Raw genomic sequence first — 18,260 nt, forward strand, 5'->3', positions numbered from 1 at the left:
TTTCTTTTTTCACTTATTCCGAGACTTAGAAACAACTTGAAGGAATGAGGTTAGGACTCTGATGGAGAAGATTTCATTTTAACACATGCTGATATGATATGTTCTGTTATAGTAAATATTTTATTTTTCTTTTTTATGTGGGTAATTTTTTCCCACATTACTTAAAGATGAACTTCAGTTAGATTTTATTTTGTTGCTCAAACCTGGTAACATTAGTAATGTTAAAGCATTTAACATATTTTGTCTGTGATATAATGATTTAGCACTTGATTAAGAAGCCTAGTTTATGTATCTACTGTGAAATCATCCCACTAATTTTAACATGAAGATATAATTTCTGATTTAAACAAGTTCTTGATATCAATCTTTAAGGTGAGTGTGAGGAAAGGAATCAGAATCTTATTAGTCTTAATCCTTTGTCCTAAAATTAATAGATGTGTAAAATATGTTGCATGTTTACAAAAATCTTCTATTCTATTACAATATGTAGATCTATAAGTTGTAATTATTTGAATCATTAGAACATCTAATTTTTGCTTGACAATATGCAAATGTGCCATTAAATCTGTTTTTTAAGATTTTTCCAGTTTAATGTCTGAATCCAAATTCATAAAGAGTTGGAAAAATGAGATGTCTGAGCTATAGGATTCACAGGGATTTCATATGAAGCCTATTTAATCAGGATAACACTGTTATTAATATTCATAATGTCAGCTGGAACACAAATGACAGACTATGGGGCCTAAAAATTTTACTTGGTGAATTTATTAAAAGTAGCTTAAAAAATTAATGAAATTGAAGTAAAGTTGGTGAATATGAAAATCTTGTGTTAGCAGAAAAAAAATCTCTATTAGAACTTTCTTTAAGACCATTTTGCATTGATGTCTTTTGACAGATTTCATTGGTACTTAAAGAAGAAAGATGCATGAATGGTCATTTAAGAGGATTTAAACACATTGGCACATTAATTTTTACATGAATAATAAGTACTTTCCAAAAGCAATTAACTTACAGTGTACAAGATATGAATTGAAAAATAAGACTGTGACATCAAGGGCAAAGCAAATGTGCTGTACATTTTAAACTTAGTGGCAGGACTTTTTAATATTTTGGTTTATTTTTATAGCTTGCATAGGCTGTGACTTAGATTATAGTTACTTTATTGCATTTGAAAGCATAGTAGAAAGAAATAATGTTCCCTCCCCGACTAAAAAAAATGGTACTGTTAAGCATTATCCCCTGCAAGAATCTATTGCATTTATTGGAGAATTAAACACTTGTTATACCATTGTTTATATTTGAGAATATATTCAATTTTGCAGAAAGTTAAAGGGATGATTCTGAATAGGCTTAGTGATACAAATACATATGTGTTAACACAGTCTTACTGATTATATCATGACTTAAATGTGTAATAAATAGATTTCTAAAAGTTTAGTATAAGAAGTTTAGTTGATATGAATCAGGTAGTATTCAAGTAAATTTGTCCTGAATGTTAGCCTAAAAAAGTAAAAAGTTGGGAATGGCTTAAGTAAAACTGGGGTGTTTTATTTTGTGTACTGCTTGCTATTCTTTACATTTTAAAATGTGCTTGTAATGATATTATACCAGTGCTGTAGGTCTTTTTTGTTGTTGTTGTTATTGGAGTTCATTAAAAACAATTAGTTTTAGACCATTTTGTGTAGTCACAGTAATACTGAGTGTTTAGTTTTATATCCATCAAAGATTATTTTTCTTATCCATTTTAGTACTTATAAAAACATAGCTTAAATCTCTAGCAGTCTAGTTAGGGTTTACCAATGAGAGAATATAGATGTTGGTCTGACAGTCCAAGAGGGAACTAGAAGTTTCACTTGCAGTAAGTGTCCTATATGAATGATGTAGTTTCATTAGATTATAGGAATTGCCTGGTATGTTTTGGGACTCATATTCAGAACTTGAATGGAAAAATCACTAATTACTAGGATGTGAAGAAATTATCACAATAAGCCATAAATGAAAATGTTTTGCTTATGGAATGAAATAAAGTTTACATATAAATTTATATATATGTATATATATATTTTTTTCTTTTTAGTATCCTTTAAAAACTTATGTTTTGAATTGGGGAAAATGTTTTGTTTTTGGCTCTGAAGTATTCACTTATATGCCCAGGAGAGGGCAGCATTTTACTGTATCAGTCTCATAAAAGAATTAGCCCTACTTAGACTGTCAATGTTTCTTGTAATTACTCCCAGTATATTTGTTGCTTGCTTATGAATTAACTTGCATTTATGGAACTAAATCATTCCAATCATTTAATTACACCTGAGGAGCTGAACTATAATTGCTTGCTTCCAACTAGGATCTGATATGGCTTGAGCAGTATTAATTTGGTGTTTACTTTTCTGAGTGCTAAAAGCATTAAAATGATTGTGCAATGGGATTACATTTTACTAATTGCTGGCATTCATTAGCTGGGTAAATGATGAGGAAGAGTGACTGTATATCGCAAAGGGATAAAATTATGGTTTTAAATAGTATATTACTAAGCACATTAAGGCCTGTAAGGCATGTTTTAAAATACTCCAGAGGTTATTAAAGACTGTATTTTCTTCATGTCTTGCTATATGAATCTCTTATTAAAAGACTGCAATTATTATTAACCTTTTTGGGCAATATGGAGGGAAATGGCTTCATTGACTGGAACATATTTCTTTGATATTAATAACTTCCTATATTTTCAGTTAATCCAAAAGTAAATGAGGAACTTAGAAAAAGATTGCCAACTCCAGATCAACATATTTAGAGAAAATTGGAATAGGAGAAGCTTGCTACAGCTTTATTTGAGGACTTTTTAAGGAACGCAGAGTTCTAGCTGTGAGGTGACTCTAATTTTATTATTCTCTTTAAAAGCATGCAAAAAAGTGAACTTGCATAGCTTTGATCATATTTATTATGAAAACAAATGGAAGAGAAAAATATCAATAATTCCACAAGCTGAAGATAACCTTTTAAAAACTAAGAGTAGCATTTTAAAATTATACACTATGAAATATTTATGTGAAAATATACATTCAAATAAATAAGTTTGAAATTTTTGCTATAAACTTATGACAAATAGCTTAAAATTTTTATTTTTCTTAAATTGTTGAAGTTGTGTTAATAGTTGGAGAAGACTTAAATAAACTGAATAGTTCCCTAATCAAAGGAGCAATGTCTAGACACTTACCCTTGAACTGTATTTACTAAAATGTAAGTGTGAATGAAAGAGCTTTTTTTCCTGAGAAAAAAGATTTAGTTTCACGTGTTGAAATATACAGTTAATTGTCCTATTATAAGTGTTTTAGAAAACCATTTATCCTGTAAATTCTCTGTTAAACAAAGGTAAGATTTAGGTGTGTTCTGATATATTGTTTTAAGTTTATTTATCTAGAGTTGGCTTTATTTTAGCCTCAAATCTTGGCGCAAAAACCAGAGACGTTGCCAGAGCAAACAAGAACAGAAGTGCAAATGGAGGACTGGTCAAAAGGTAAGGACTTTTAAGGTATTAATACCATACCCCAGGTGATGTGCTACTTTAAGGCACTGAATGAAGTGTGTTTGTTCTAACCAGTGTATTAGACAGAAGCAGATAAGCACAAGTATACATGCATGCACGCACACACGCAAGGCAGGAAGTATACACAAAAAGACCCACATTCTGCAGAAGAGACACAAGGATAAAGAGAAAAGGGCACAGAGCAAGAGATACTGAAAGAGAAAAAGGAAGGCAGACACACACCCACAAAGTGATAGAGGAGATTGGGAGAACGACTAGCAGAGAAATGCACACAGAGAGGTCATTGCAGAGAAAGAAACCCAAACAGAGAAAGGAGACAGACATAGGAAGGAGATGGTAAACTCAATGAAAAAGACGCAGATACACATACAGAGGTACACAGAGAGAGACGCAGGCGTGGATACACACAAAAAGACTCACATCTCGAGACTCATAGGAGAGAAATAGCAGAGTAAGAGAAACACAATGAGGAGACAGACATACTGTGACCGAGAGAGAGGGGCTGGGGGGGACGGTAAAGAGACACCCCGAGAGAGGGGGGCACTGTGTGCACGCAGACACTCTCAGAAGGAGACAGAGATGAGACCCAACGTGAAGGAGGGAGAGGATGCACACACTGCAGAGATGGACAGACATTATGGAGAGGAGACACACATACCCAGAAAAACAAAGACACATCCAGGCACAGAGACACTTGTACATCAAAAGACACTCAGAGACAACCACAGAGAAACAGTCAAAGGGGGACTCTCCCTAAAGAGGCAGAGCCACAGACACTGGCAGAGATGTACAGATGAAAGCGGAAGAAACACTTCGAAAAAGAGACAGAGACGTGAACACAGTCAGAGACAAGGAGAGAAACAGAGAGAAAAGCACAGATACGCACAGGCAGAGGGAGAGAGCGGTCAGAGAGAAATACAGTTTGAAAGACAGACAGACAAAGAGGTGTCCTGCCAAAGGGAGAAATAGTGGAAGGATGGATGGATGGATGGATGGATGGATGGGTGGATAGGTACAAACGTAGGGAGATAAGTAGAGGACACCCATCTGTGTGGAGAGCAAGGTAGAACAAGCGCCACACAGACAGGTTTTTAAAATGTTTGGTTTTTATTTGAGGTCTTTTACACTAAATCTGGATACAGTTGCAGATCTGAAATCCTTGGATAACAAATCATTCTGAATATAGTATGACGTATAGTTGAAAACTTGAAATTTTATGTTCGTCATTTTTATGTCCTCTCAATTTTTACAAATAGAATTATTATCGAAACATTGCACACATCTCTCTTTCCCCTCTCCTTCAACAGGGCTTTCTTCACCATTTAACAACCACACTGTTAGCTCTTTCAGAAGGTTAAAGGCCATTTGAGGAAACTCTTCTGTCATCCTTGAACTAAATCAGTTAATAGCTACACGTTCTTTTGAGATACAGAAAGATGCTGCACTGAGTATATCTTTTTTGATTTCTCCATTTGTTTTTGATTTCTATACTGTTATCAGTTTTCTTGTCATTTATGCGTACCATAAGTAACCTTTCTCTTATTTGTGATTCCAGGCTACTGTCCTGAATTTAGAATCCAGGTAACAGATTACATTGTGTATAAAGGAATAGCAAGTAATATCTGAGTAATGTATATAGTTAAAGGTTTTAATGAAAAGTTAATAGCTTTAGTGGAAGGATTTTGTGGCACTTGATTTTAGTCTACTCTCTTTATATTCAAGTTGTGATAATGATATATTGGTGTGAAGCAGGAAACTATTTGTTGTAGCTGTTTTTATTCATTTATGCAGATAAGCAGGCAAACACTCTTGAAAAACTCAAAGCAGTTCTTACTCATTGTATGTGCAAAATAAGAAAAGAGGAAGTAAATAACAATGCCCTTCTTGCTTTTGTTCCCTGTTCAGAGGTCACATTGCTATGAAAGCCATGTGGTTCACATTATAGACCAAAGGATCTTTAAGGAGCCAAAGGAATTATTTTTAATATTTCTAAAGAGTAGGGGCTGTAGAGGAAATACTTCTCACAAATGTGGAACAACCAGGAGAAATGTTAAGGAAGGGAACTGCTGAAGCTCTAGGACACTTGTGGAGAGGAAGGTTTTAGGGCTGAAGACAGATGCAAAAATAGTTTGCAGGAGGCACAGACTGTAGGAGACGTGACTGAAACATCATTAAGAAAATTTGCATTTTTACAGACATTTTTTGGACATTGAAAATAGGACTAAGACATTCCTTAAGGACCTATTAATGAAACATTATTAACAAATAAAGTTAAACAGGTAAATGAAGTGTCTTTTGAGTTTTGTGATAACGGATACATTTAAACACATGGTTACTTCTTTGTTATCAAGGTTCATGGGATTTTTCATAAAGCACAGATTTCTTCAAAGCTCTGTCTAACACAAATGTTCATGGGCTATTCTTATAGTTATTTTATTTAAAGTTATCTTAAGTTTTAAGGAAACGGAGCTAATTAAAAACTTTTATTACACTTTGTATCATCCTACAAGTTTCATTATAAGGAATGCTGAAGTGGTTTTCTTTTCCTAGCTTTATTTTAGAAACATTGCTGAAATATTTGACATTAAAGATTTGATGAGGTAAACAATGTTAACAGGTGAAAAGATTTACATTTTTCTTGGTTTTTATCATTATTCTCAGTTTAGAAAATGTAAAGCTGAGGTTGATAGGTAGGGTAAGTGAAGACATCTATAAACTGTACAGGTTTCTTTGGGTAGTTTGAAAAAAAAAACAACCCAGCCCTGAATGAATGAAATTTTAGGTTGCGGAAGCAATAGGTGACAACATTTGTGTGTTGTCTAGTGAACATTGGTAACATCTTCTGGCTTACTTGAGAGGTAATGATGATTTGTCCTTTCATGAAAGCTTTCTCTTTTTCAATATTCCTTTTTCCTCCCTGCTTTTGAAGAAAAAAAATGAAATGGCGCAGTCAAAGAGCATATGTAAAGTTAACCCTCAGAAAGAACCAGTTTACTATATGATTGATTGTTTAGCCTGTCTTAAGCATTTACTTATTATTTACTTAACAATGTAAGAAAAAAGTCTTGAGGATCAGAAATCTCTTATGAGTAATTATTGGGAATAGTATGATAAATTACTGGATAGTTCTTAAATTTTGGTGATTTTTATTAAATTAGCAGAAACACGGTTGTTTTATAGTGCACAACAGTCTGTTGGAAATAATTTTAAGTGTGGTTTATGAGTAAACATGGTGCATATATACCTACAATAATGGTAAAAATGAGGTCTGGATACCAGTTAAATTTAGAATATTGTTAAACTTGTTTAAATTTAGAACCTTTAGGGGTCAGTGTTCCCTAAGAAAGGTTAAAGAAGGTTATTGTGCCTACCCAAATTAAACACTGTCTGCTATGTTTTAAATATTTCTTACCAATTGAGGGTAAGAAATGGTAGGAATCATACAGCTTGAAGAATCTTTAGACAAAAACCTTTCAATTTCATGAGTTTCTTGAATATTTTTAGGTTTAATATTTTAGGAGTTATATTTAATATTTGTTTTATACACAGAGTAGTTATTTTCACTTATGTATTATCTCAATTTAAATGTGAAGCACATCTTAAAAACTATTTTAAGCATAGTTTAAAAAAGTGAGCATAATTCTAAATCATTGTCTCAATTGAAACTTGAGTTGAAAGCCTTCTGGAACTGCTTGTATCAACAGAGTTCTTACATGTTGCAGTTTATTGGAGGTTAGCAAATATTTTTAAAAATCTTATCTTGCTGCTCTAAGTAAAAAGCAACTGTCTTCCTTATATGTAAAGAGGACATAATTTTGTTACCATGATTTTTGTGGGTTTTTTTTTATCAAATAACAAAGACTAAAACCTAGCAAAAGGTAACTTATAAGTAGTTTGTTAGTTTCTTCTTGAGTCGGAATACTGTTTAATTTTGCTTGGCATTTGGAACCTGTGTGCCACCTTCAACCTCTTTTATTATTGGTTCTTTTATCTTTCTCTCTTTTTGCAAAGTATGTGTTCTTTTTACTTTTTGCCCATATAGTGTTCTGTAACCGAATTACATCTAAAACTATTGTATGATTTGCAAGCATTTTATAAGAGTAGACATCTATAGAAAAACAACCTGGATGCTTTTAAATATCTCTGATCGTTATGATAAAAATAGTAGAATTTCATATCATCTTCATAAACTGTTTTGAAGTAGAGAGGAAGGAAACAGCAACTTATGTAAAGTGGACATCCATTTCTACCAGCAAGATAGCTGGTAGGAAAAAATGGATTCCCTAGACATTATGATTAGACACTCCTTGAAATTCAAGGTTTTGGAACTGTCTACATAATTATTTATTCTGTGTTGAGTTACAGGATATGAATTGTACTTAATAATTGGCATTCTAGTTAGTAATGATTTATTTTCCTTGAATGAGTAGCACAATTTGTTTTTATTAGTTTTGTTTTTGTTTAAATTTAAAGGAAAATTACACTGGGAAACCAATGCATTTAATAATTTCAATAATATGTTATAGTAGAAAGAATGTAGGTTTTGGAACTAGATAGACCTGTGTTTTAATTTTTCAATCCTCTACTGACTACCTACCTGGATTTAAGTGGAAGTTTCATAATAATTTTCAAGCCATAGTTTTCTTGTTTATGGAACAGGGAGATACTTCCTTTTGGAGAGTTTGGAAGATGAGATATTGTGTATGTAAAAGCCCTACTACAATACCTGAAATAGGAAACAAGTTTAACATGAATTTCATATACCCAAAAAATTATTTTCAATAATGTGGTAGTAATGGTCTTTACAGATGCTTAAAAAAATAGATTGTTGACATTTTATAGGGCCTAGATACGTGGTGGTGGTTGCGTCATTGTTCTTCCACCCAGCTGTGAAAGATAGTCTATAAAAAAGTTTCAAAAGTATTAAGAACACAAATAATAGTATTTGAAATGGTTATTATTAGTTTTATAGGAAGTTATTCTCTTTAGATATAATATTCACAATATCAAAAACTTGATATTTTTCAAAGTAGTATAGTTTATATTTAGTATATTTATATTTTGTAGAATAGAATATAAAATCAATAATAATCGTTTAGGATAAAATCTAATTGTGTCTGTATTGAAATCCCAGTTGCAGTAATAATCTTCACACTAGTGACATCATACAATTTGCCTTTTCCTTTTGACAAGTGTGAATATAAGAATGCATTTCTAATTTTTGTTTTGCCATAGAAGGGTTAAAAAAACAGCTTGTCAAGGTCTGCCTAAATTTACTATTTATCTCCATAGGTTCTAACTTAATAGAGTTCTGGTGGTTTCTTACACATGACCATTGAGAATATTTGAGAGTGGTTTTAGGACTGTTGGCAGCAAGCCAACAAGGATTGATTCATTTCCAGAGGAAATGCTAAGATACCCTTCAAAGCATGATTGAGGTTATACCCTTTTAGAAAAAAAATAATTTCTTTTTTTTTAAAATAAGTTTATAAAAATAAATGAGATTCTGAGTGTCTTTATTTTTTAGGGTTGATTTGAATGATTCTGTCACGATTCCTGGCCTCATTAGAAAAATGTAATGGAAAACCAAAAAATTTTTATAAGGGCAACTTAGTCTAGCTGGTTATAAAGTTTGTTATAAACCGTGTTTGGGGATTTATCACTTCTGCTGTTAGTAATTCACATTTATGAATTTCTGTCATGTATATTTTTTACTTTTGTGGGCAGTTTTTTAAAAAGACTTCACTTTGTAGAACAGCTTTGGGTTCTCAGCAAAACTGAGCAAAAAGTACAGAGTTCCCATTGCAGCCCTACTCCCTAACCCCACACAAGAACAACGAGTATAGTGGTACATTTGCTACAGGTGATGAACCTGCCCGTAAATTCTTAATGAGGGAAAATTTGGGGAGATAGTAGGACTTTTTCTTTTCTTTCTTCTTTTTTTCAAAACTAAATTTAGAATCTTTTATATCAGTTCAGCCTATATTCTTCACATGGAATTCTTATTACCCTTTCAGTTCTTCATTTTGTAAAAATGATAATTACTAAGAAGACTAAGCATGAAAAATGGTAAATTTCTTTTTTAATAGGACTACTTCTCCATTTCTATGCTATTAGTATGACCCTCTCTTTTTACACCTTGGGACTATTTCTTTGATTTAAGGAAATGCAGTTCTACTTTTAATGAGATGTTTTAAATATATTTGTGACCATGAAAATACATCTTTTTGAAATAGGAAAAAACTACTTGAATTTTTCAAAAGTTTTTGGTTTTGTTTTAAGTTCTCTGTTAAGATTCTGAGCTCTTTGATAAAATTCCTCTTTCATTTCTGGTTAGAGCCCTTTCATGCCAGAGCACTTCCTGGAACACATATTTATGACACAAATCTCAATATAATGTTATTGAATCTTAAATTTTTTAGAAATTGGAATTTCAGTGGATCATACTTAAGATCATTATTATGGTCTCCATAGTGGCTGCATTTGTCACGTTAGCATGATTACTATAAAGTCCTGAGTGTGCATTGGCATTTTGTTGGTTTTGTTGGTCTGAATCAATATACAGTGGTGTATAGACTGAATTTATGACCATTTACACAGTTGGTTCAGGTTGACTGACTGTTTGTAGAGTAGGACTGATGTGACTACATTTACTCACTGTTTTTGGTTCTAAATACATCTGAAAGTTGAATATAAAATTTGAGGTTTAGTATGTGTATATATTGGTGCTTTAATCAAAACTACCTGTCATATAAGACATCATTATCTTCTGGGAGGAAGTTTCAGATACAAATTTTCTTCATGTTTTGCCTTTTGTGATTTTGATTTTTCTTGGGGAATAAAAAACAAATTTAGAAAATCAAACAATAAAATTTTGAAATTGGTTGCATAGATTATTTCATAGTCTGAATGATTGAATTAAAAATTCTAATCTGTAGCTTTCTGGTGAAATTGATAATTTTTGCCAAATGGTATAATTGTGCTGACAAGATATAAGGTAAAAGTAATTATTTCAGAAAATTATACTTTGACTTCTTTTTTAATTTATTTTGTCTTCTTCACATATTGAAACTTTTCTGTGCTTTAAAATCAGGATGCTAGTGATTTTAGAAATCTAAAGCTAAAAGTAATCCATTCACATTGATAAAATTATAATTGTATAGATACTGAATATGTTAGTTTTTGCAAATTAAATATGTTTTAAGTTAAAAATCAAATACTCTTTTTTAATAGTTTCACTGGCTATACTTAATGTGATATACTCTAAAACATGGTAACATTCTTTGATTTTGAGTTTAGAAATATAATCAAAATTAAGCAAAAAATACTCTTATTTCCTTCCTTAATTAATATCCTGTTTAAGTTTTATCCTCTCTGTTTCAGATTAATTTTCAGATTAATGTTGATCCCTAACAGATTAGGATAGGTAAGGTTTATTTAGCCTTAGTTTCCTTGAATCCACAACATGTATCGGAGGAAATTTGATAGGAAGAGCAGGAGAAATTCATAGTTCTGAAAGAATCAGGATTGTGTATAAATTCTAGCATTTTGAGTATGGAATACAGAATATTTTGTATCCTTTCCATGGATTAAATTAAGTGTAAAGAATTTACAAATTTCAAGGAATTCCTATTTTAAGTAGATTAAATGATTTTTGAATCTTCATCAGGAAACCAAATGTTGCAGAATTTTGAGTCACTGAAGCCTTCTATTCAATTGCTTTTAAGAGTTTAAAGTTAAAAAGAGGAATGATTTCAATTCAACAAATCTGATTTTTTTCCTTTCAGAAACCTTCATTGTCTATATTTTATAATCAGTTGATATATTTCAGCATCAGGACAATGCTGCATTAGTCCAGGTAAGAAGAGCGAAGACAAAACAAAAATTTTCATTAAAGAAGTCCTTGATCTCCTGAGAATGCAGTGCAGACTAGCATCAGAGACTTCCTCTGCATTTTTAATAGACCATTGGTCTCTAATAGGTTCTATATTGGTCCTTCCTTACCTTTTTCTTTTGTAAAAGTCTCTGCCTCTTGCCACAGTCATTTGAAATGAATAGATTATATACATAGATAATTTTTACTTTTCTCAGGCTTTTTTTGTCTCAGGTATTTTGTCTCAGGCTTTTTTAAAAGTTAAAAAATGCTAACAAGATGGTGATGATGACGTACATTAGTATAGTAGTCACAGTTGATTAATAAAATGAGAGTCCCTACCTTTTCCTTTTGTTCCCTCCCCCACCAAACAAATGGTGAATTTGAATAAAACATACATAATTTGCATAGAAAGTTATGTAATGATGCCATATAGAGTGTAATGATTTCCTAAAACCTTGTATTTAAAGTAACCTGAATTACAATGAGAGATAAACAGAATATTTACCCATCCCTTATGAGCTGCTGCTGATATGTAAATTTATTCTTCTACTTTGCACAAATATACTTTTGAGCTACTGCTTAAACACTTTGAGGTCCTTAGTCAAACAGTTTTAATGATGCCTCCGATATTATGAAAGTGTGACATTTGATGAATGTCTCATATAGTTTTGATATCTAGGCACATGTCAACAAAAAAAAATGAACATTGGTTTGTCATGCAACACCTAGATAATTTATAATTTTACTGTTTATATCCATCTTGACATTTTTTATCTGCCAAAGGCAGGTTTCATTTGGAATCTTAATCTGAGATTTATTTGGTGGATCTGGAAATCATAGCTAGGGTTCCCACAGGAAATGGTCCATCTACCAACAGATTAAATGGCAGTCCTGCAGTTGTTAGGGGAGCTCTGCATTTAACACACATGCATACTCATTCAGTCAGCACTGGGGAGAAAAATTAAAGTAGTAACCCAGGTTTAGGAACAATGTAGCTAAAAAGTCCCATATTTGCTGAATGACAAAGGGTTATATAGCAGCATTTCATTTTATTATTCGTGCTTGAATTTCTTGTTTGCTCTGTTGAGTCTGCTGACGAATACTAATAAATGCCTGCAACAATCCAGACGAGAGATGCCTGGCAACAAAGCTATGCGGTGGACCTCCCTGATCTTCTCCAGTTCACAACCTGACCTTTTGAAAAATTGGCTGGGCTAAGCTGCAGAATTTGGGTGTAATGGTTATTGTTAACTCCAGCTTTAGGATTTATTAATTTGTGTGATCAAGACTTACCTATACTTCAAAGTTTCAAAAGACCAAATACAATCATCCATCCATTAGAACTAACATTGTGTTTCAGTGATTTCCACTTAGTATCTGACTGGTGATTCTCCTGTTTTATTTTCCAAATCTAAAGATGATCTTAAATAAAATGAAAGGCACATGTAAAGAAATCATTTTTCCTCCTCGTTACAATTGCTGTTAAAAAGGTTACCTTCCATAAATGCTTTATGGAATTGTTGAATTCATAGACAATTAGTATGTGTTCATACTTAGCAAAGAAAAAATATATCATTAAGAAACCCATTTTACTTGCAGTGGTAGAAATGTAAGACTTACCTAGTTGATTCATATATTTAATTACTTTATATAAATTATTCCTAGGAAAAATTGAAAAGGTTGAACAGATTAGAAATATACTAAGTAGCCAAATAGTTCATATCACTGGGGAAGAAAGAGAATATAGAGTACTATTCTGCTAGTTAATCTAATTTTAGGATAGTTTTCACAATCATTTTAGCTTAAATAATATTTGCAATGGTTTAAGTAGGATGATATAATTTTTACAAAGCTTTAATTTATGTGATAGTTTCATAAGTTAGGTAGTGTAAGCTTTAGGTAATTATACTGTACTGTGTTCATGGTCTTCATATGGTGAAAAATGTTAAAATTTAAAAGCTGAGATACTATGATAGAACAGTTTTTACAGAAGTGTGTTGAATGAATATCGATGTGTTCATGACTGTTTCAGGACTGAAACAAAAACTTTTAAAAATTTGTTTAGTACCACCACTTCAGTAGCTTTTTTAAATAATAAAAAGCAAAATTCCAGCAAGGTGGTTTATATGTCTAGTCATTGGATAATTTGAAATGTGGTATACTAAGCCATTGAATTGTCTTAATCAAAGATGAAATAACCTCACTAGTTCTTTTTGACGTGTTTATTTAGAGATACAACCATGTAATGGAATGAAAAGGACATAGTTTATTTTGAATTCATGTCCAGATGAACAAATTATGTGCCATTCCTAGGTTTCATGATTTTTCAGGTTAATAAACTTTTATGAAGCCTTATTTTAAAATCTTAGAGTTATGTCCAGCCTCTCCCCCATCACATGTTTTTGACTTCCCCTTGGTATATATGATACCCCTTATTAGAATTAGAATTAGAATTACTGTGCTTTTCAACATAATAGCCAATGGCTATTGAATGCTTGAAATAGGAGCAAGTAGAATACAGAACAATGAAAATTAAAGTTATAGTATTTTCTTCTTCTTCTTCATAAGGCTGGTTAAGCCAAAAAATAAATTGAAAACACCCCGAGAGAGTATACAATATGCAGGTAACAAGTTTGCAGTTGTTAAGCCAAAGATCCAGAAGTTACCTAATTTCTTGTGACTCCTAAATTAGAATCTCTGAAGAATAAGTACCTGTGATCTATTACCTGTGGCCCTGATCATATCTAATTTCATGTGCCAGTATAGTAGTGTTCAAATTATGTTACAGAAACATGTTATTTAAATTCCTTATTTTCCCGTTGTGGGAGTGAATTTACAGAAATATCCTCTTAATTTTCTTGCTATGAGATGGAATTTTCTTTCAGGATCTTTTTCCTAAAGTCAGGATTTCTGAATTTTGAAGTTCTGTTATTTTTGTAATTTTTCAGCTTTATAATCTTATACAAACTTTATTAAACCATTATGTATTAACTACAAGTTGTAATTAAGCTTGTTAAGTATTTTCTCTTTTTTGTATGTATCTCATTGAACAAAGTAGCATTTTATTTATTTTCCACGTTCATGTCTTTTGATCTTAATAGAAATTTTTTCCTCAATTGTATTTTTATGTATTCTTACTACAGTTTAATAAGAAAATATTTTGCTTTTAGCCAACTAGATACTTGCAAATAATAATAGCTAAATTTTATTGAGTGTTTTCTATGCTGATACTTCTCCAAGAGATTATATAATTTAAGTAATTTAATTCTCATAATAACCTTTTGAGGTAGGTGCCTTTTTGTGTGTGCTTTTTACTGATAGGGAAATTGATGAGAGGTTTATTAGTTTGGTAAAGGTCTTACAGCTATGTTGTAGAGCTGGAATTCAAACCCTGCGGTCTGTCTTCAGAGCCCATGCACTTTGGTTTTGCTTGGAAACTCTGAATACACCAGTATTCTACTTGGAAGGTCTGAACTTTGCTCTTGTACTCATGTTAAGTGGAGCTACTATAATATGGCAGAAGTTTCTGATGTCTTTCTTTTATGTTTGGGGAGAGAAAAGCTCATATATGCATCTATGTGGAAAACTAATCACCCCCCACACATAAGAGGGAGCAAATAAGTCCGAAGTATTTAGTAAAGGGAGTAGAGAGTATTTGTACACATATACAGATAGATGATCTACATGTAACTTAGTTAAGGAATTGGTAGAAGTTATTAGGGGCTATGTTGAAACTAATGTTTGTTTAGAAAAATTCTTAACCATTGGAAAAAAGACATATTCTGTTTAAAATGTGGGACTGTAGTAATTCCATCATGAAATCAAATTTACACTTATTCAACAGTAAAAAAAAAAATTATCATTTTGATGTTTTTACATAATGTAGTGACAGTATACAAAAGAAAGAAGCAATAAACATGAGATTTTCATTCTTTTTATATTTATAAAATCTAATGCTACAATCAAAGTAACAACCTTTTCAAAAAAAGAAAGATGGAATATAAAGAAGTGATGACCAGTTATGTTAGCAAGTGTCAGACAACACAATTACAAATTGCTTCTTTTATGGTTCATTTTAGATAGTCAGTGCCCTTGAGTAGCGCCTGCATGTGAAGGAGCAAGAAATACATTTATTTGAATGCACTTGCCTGTTACACGTCCATCCTTTTCTCTTTTCTGCCACTGAGCTCTCAGGTACCTGTGATGTTGCTATTCTGAGTAACCCCTGTAAGATCCCTAGAGACAATTCTAGCTCAGCCACTCTGAAGAAACAGCTCTGTAAACAGTATTGACCCCCCAGGGGACCATCAAATCCATTTACACAGATACCAGTTGTCACAAACTATTTACAAAGCCAGACAGGACCAGAATTTCCCAGCCTCTAAGAATCCCTGTTTGATTCTAACTGCCTCCTCACTTCTGTATAGTAGTTGTGAAGTAACAGTTATTTTTGGCCCTGAGTTATGATTTCTTGGATGGCATCAATGCAACTGAGTATATTATACATTAATGTATAATTGTCTGGAGAACTGGTGTCAAAGGGGATCCCAAAGTGTTCTTTTCTAGGTTAGGAGATAGTATGATGCTGTTAATTTTGTAGACTAAGGAGTTGAGAAGGTGATAGCAACACTAACATTGAAATGGTTGACAATACCAATACCTCCAGCAATAAGGGAAGAATTTGTTAGATCATGAAAATGATCCACTGAAACAATATGAAAGTCACTAGAAAGATACAGGGTCTTCACACTATGTAATACCACCAGCCAAGGCACATGTATTAAGAGTTTTAAGAAGCTGTTACTAAATTCACCCAGTTTGCCCAGATGAATAAACTGGCTCTAACAATAGCAGTAGGTGGCATTTGAAGCGTACTGAGTAATAATATTCTATAACATTATTTTCAATAGTGACAGGTTTACATGGCAGTGATTACATTAGATAGCATGTAAAAATATTGTATTGTAAAAATTGGAGAATAGATTTGTTTTAAGTAGTTAAAATTCAAATGTCCAATTAATACAGCATGCCCACAGAAGAGCAAATAAATAAAGGGATTTATTAGTCATCACAAAAAGCTTTGTGTTGTTTGAGGAAAGGGAGATTTCATAGACATGAGTTATGAAGAAAAGATTGGTAACATTCTTAAGTTCATACGAAGAAATGAATTTAAATAGCTTTTAATTCTGTTAGTCCTAATGATGGAACAGTTGACAATGATGTTGATTCAACACTGAAGCAAATTATTAAAGAAAGTTATAGAGTTTCCATTTCAGACCATGAGAGAGAGAGAGAGAGGCATCAACAGAATAGAGTGTTTTCATCTGCCTATAGGTAAATTTGAATCGGAAATGAGTTCTTTTAAACATTTATCTTGTCTTTCTACTTGAGTAGTGTATGAAACAGATCCATAACTTCACTGTTGCTGCACTTTATTGATATATTGCTAATTCAATATTTTTTTCAAGTGATGGGGGTAAGACAGCATCTCAACTAAACTTTTTGGTAGCATCATCCTATTAGTACTTGGTAAAAGTTTTTCTGTTGGGCCTGCAGAGTTTAAGAAAAGTAACAAGACTGAATTAGAGTAACTAAATGCAATTTTCTCTTGGTTGGTGAAGGTATTAACTCAGAAATTGAATTTAAGTTGAGCTTTGAATAAAGTAAAGAAAATTTGGTAAAACGAAGTATGGTACAGCACCATCTTAATATTTGACCTGAAAAGTCAAAGTGAATCATGCCTGCAACTTCCTTTGAAATGTTTCAGAAAAAAAAAAAAAAAAAATATGTGTAGATGGACTGACACAGAATAAATAATAAAGCAAGTGTGGTAAAATGTTAACATTTGAGGAATCTGCATGAAGGTTATGTAGGAACCCTTTGTACTATATTTGCAACATTTTTATAAGACTGGAATTATTTCAAAGTAGAAAGGTAGAAAGAGATGACTGTTATCTACCATCAGTCAGCTTTCTCATTAGGCTCTGTCTTCTTTAGCATATTTATGCAGCCAGTGAAGTCTCTTGCATTTGTCTTTCATCTCTGGTCTCCATTGCTTGCCATTTTTCTGAATGACTTCAGTGTCTTGAAAGGTAGCATTCCCTGTACCGATACCTTCATTTCTTCCTCTCCAAGTACTTCATCATCAGTCTATTTAATCAACACATTTCCAGATCTACCACATCTTGTCTTTACAATGTTACTCATTTTACAAGTTTTTACTCCTCAACTATAGCATCTTGTCCCTTCAAAACACCAAATGACTTTGTTTTTCCTAAAGTTATTCCTTCTCTTTTGAACTCATTCTTCCTGTTCTCTTATTCTTTCAGTCTGTCAGCTTTTTCTTTACTGAACTCAAACCCTTTGACAGTTCATTACTTTGCATATTTCTATTTGTCATGTTTTGTAATAAATGCCTTTGTGAAATCATCCAGTCTTCCAGCTGAGCATCAGGATGTCTAGTATGCTTTGTTTGTGGTCTTTGTAGCCCTACCTAGCATGCTCCTTAGTACATTGTCTTCAAATTATTAGATCAGTTTGTCTTCTTCACTGTACTGTAGAGTCTTCGAGGGGAGAATCTATTTCTTACCCATCTTTGTTTTCCCAGTACTTATCACAGGATATATCACACTGTGGCATTTCCATGGATAATTATTAAGTGAAAGTGAAGTTGCTCGGTCCTGTCTGACTCTTTGCGACCCCATGGACTGTAGTCTCCCAGGCTCCTCCATCCATGGGATTTTCCAAGCAAGAATACTGGAGTGGGTTGCCATTTCCTTCCCCAGGAGATCTTCCCAACCCAGGGATTGAACCCGGGTCTCCCACATTGTAGGCAGATGCTTT

General features: G+C 32.5%; 1 protein-coding gene across 3 annotated transcripts in view; it reads left to right on the forward strand.

Moving 5' to 3' along the window:
- Positions 1-18,260, forward strand: part of MIPOL1 (mirror-image polydactyly 1) — a 284,447-nt gene that overhangs the window by 52,045 nt on the left and 214,142 nt on the right. Inside the window, exons 2-3 of one of the 3 annotated variants that reach the window (XM_043921652.1) lie at positions 3,433-3,511; positions 11,329-11,399. Coding sequence is in view for 2 of the 3 variants with exons in the window: in XM_043921650.1 (XP_043777585.1) it covers positions 3,493-3,511 (19 nt within the window). In the remaining variant the exon portion in view is untranslated. Of the gene's footprint in view, positions 1-2,726; positions 2,865-3,432; positions 3,512-11,328; positions 11,400-18,260 lie in introns of those variants that run through there. The other 2 variants (XM_043921651.1, XM_043921650.1) reach the window with 2 other exon arrangements.

Source organism: Cervus elaphus, chromosome 13, assembly GCF_910594005.1.
Source record: "Cervus elaphus chromosome 13, mCerEla1.1, whole genome shotgun sequence".
In the NCBI taxonomy this organism is placed as follows: Eukaryota; Metazoa; Chordata; class Mammalia; order Artiodactyla; family Cervidae; genus Cervus; species Cervus elaphus.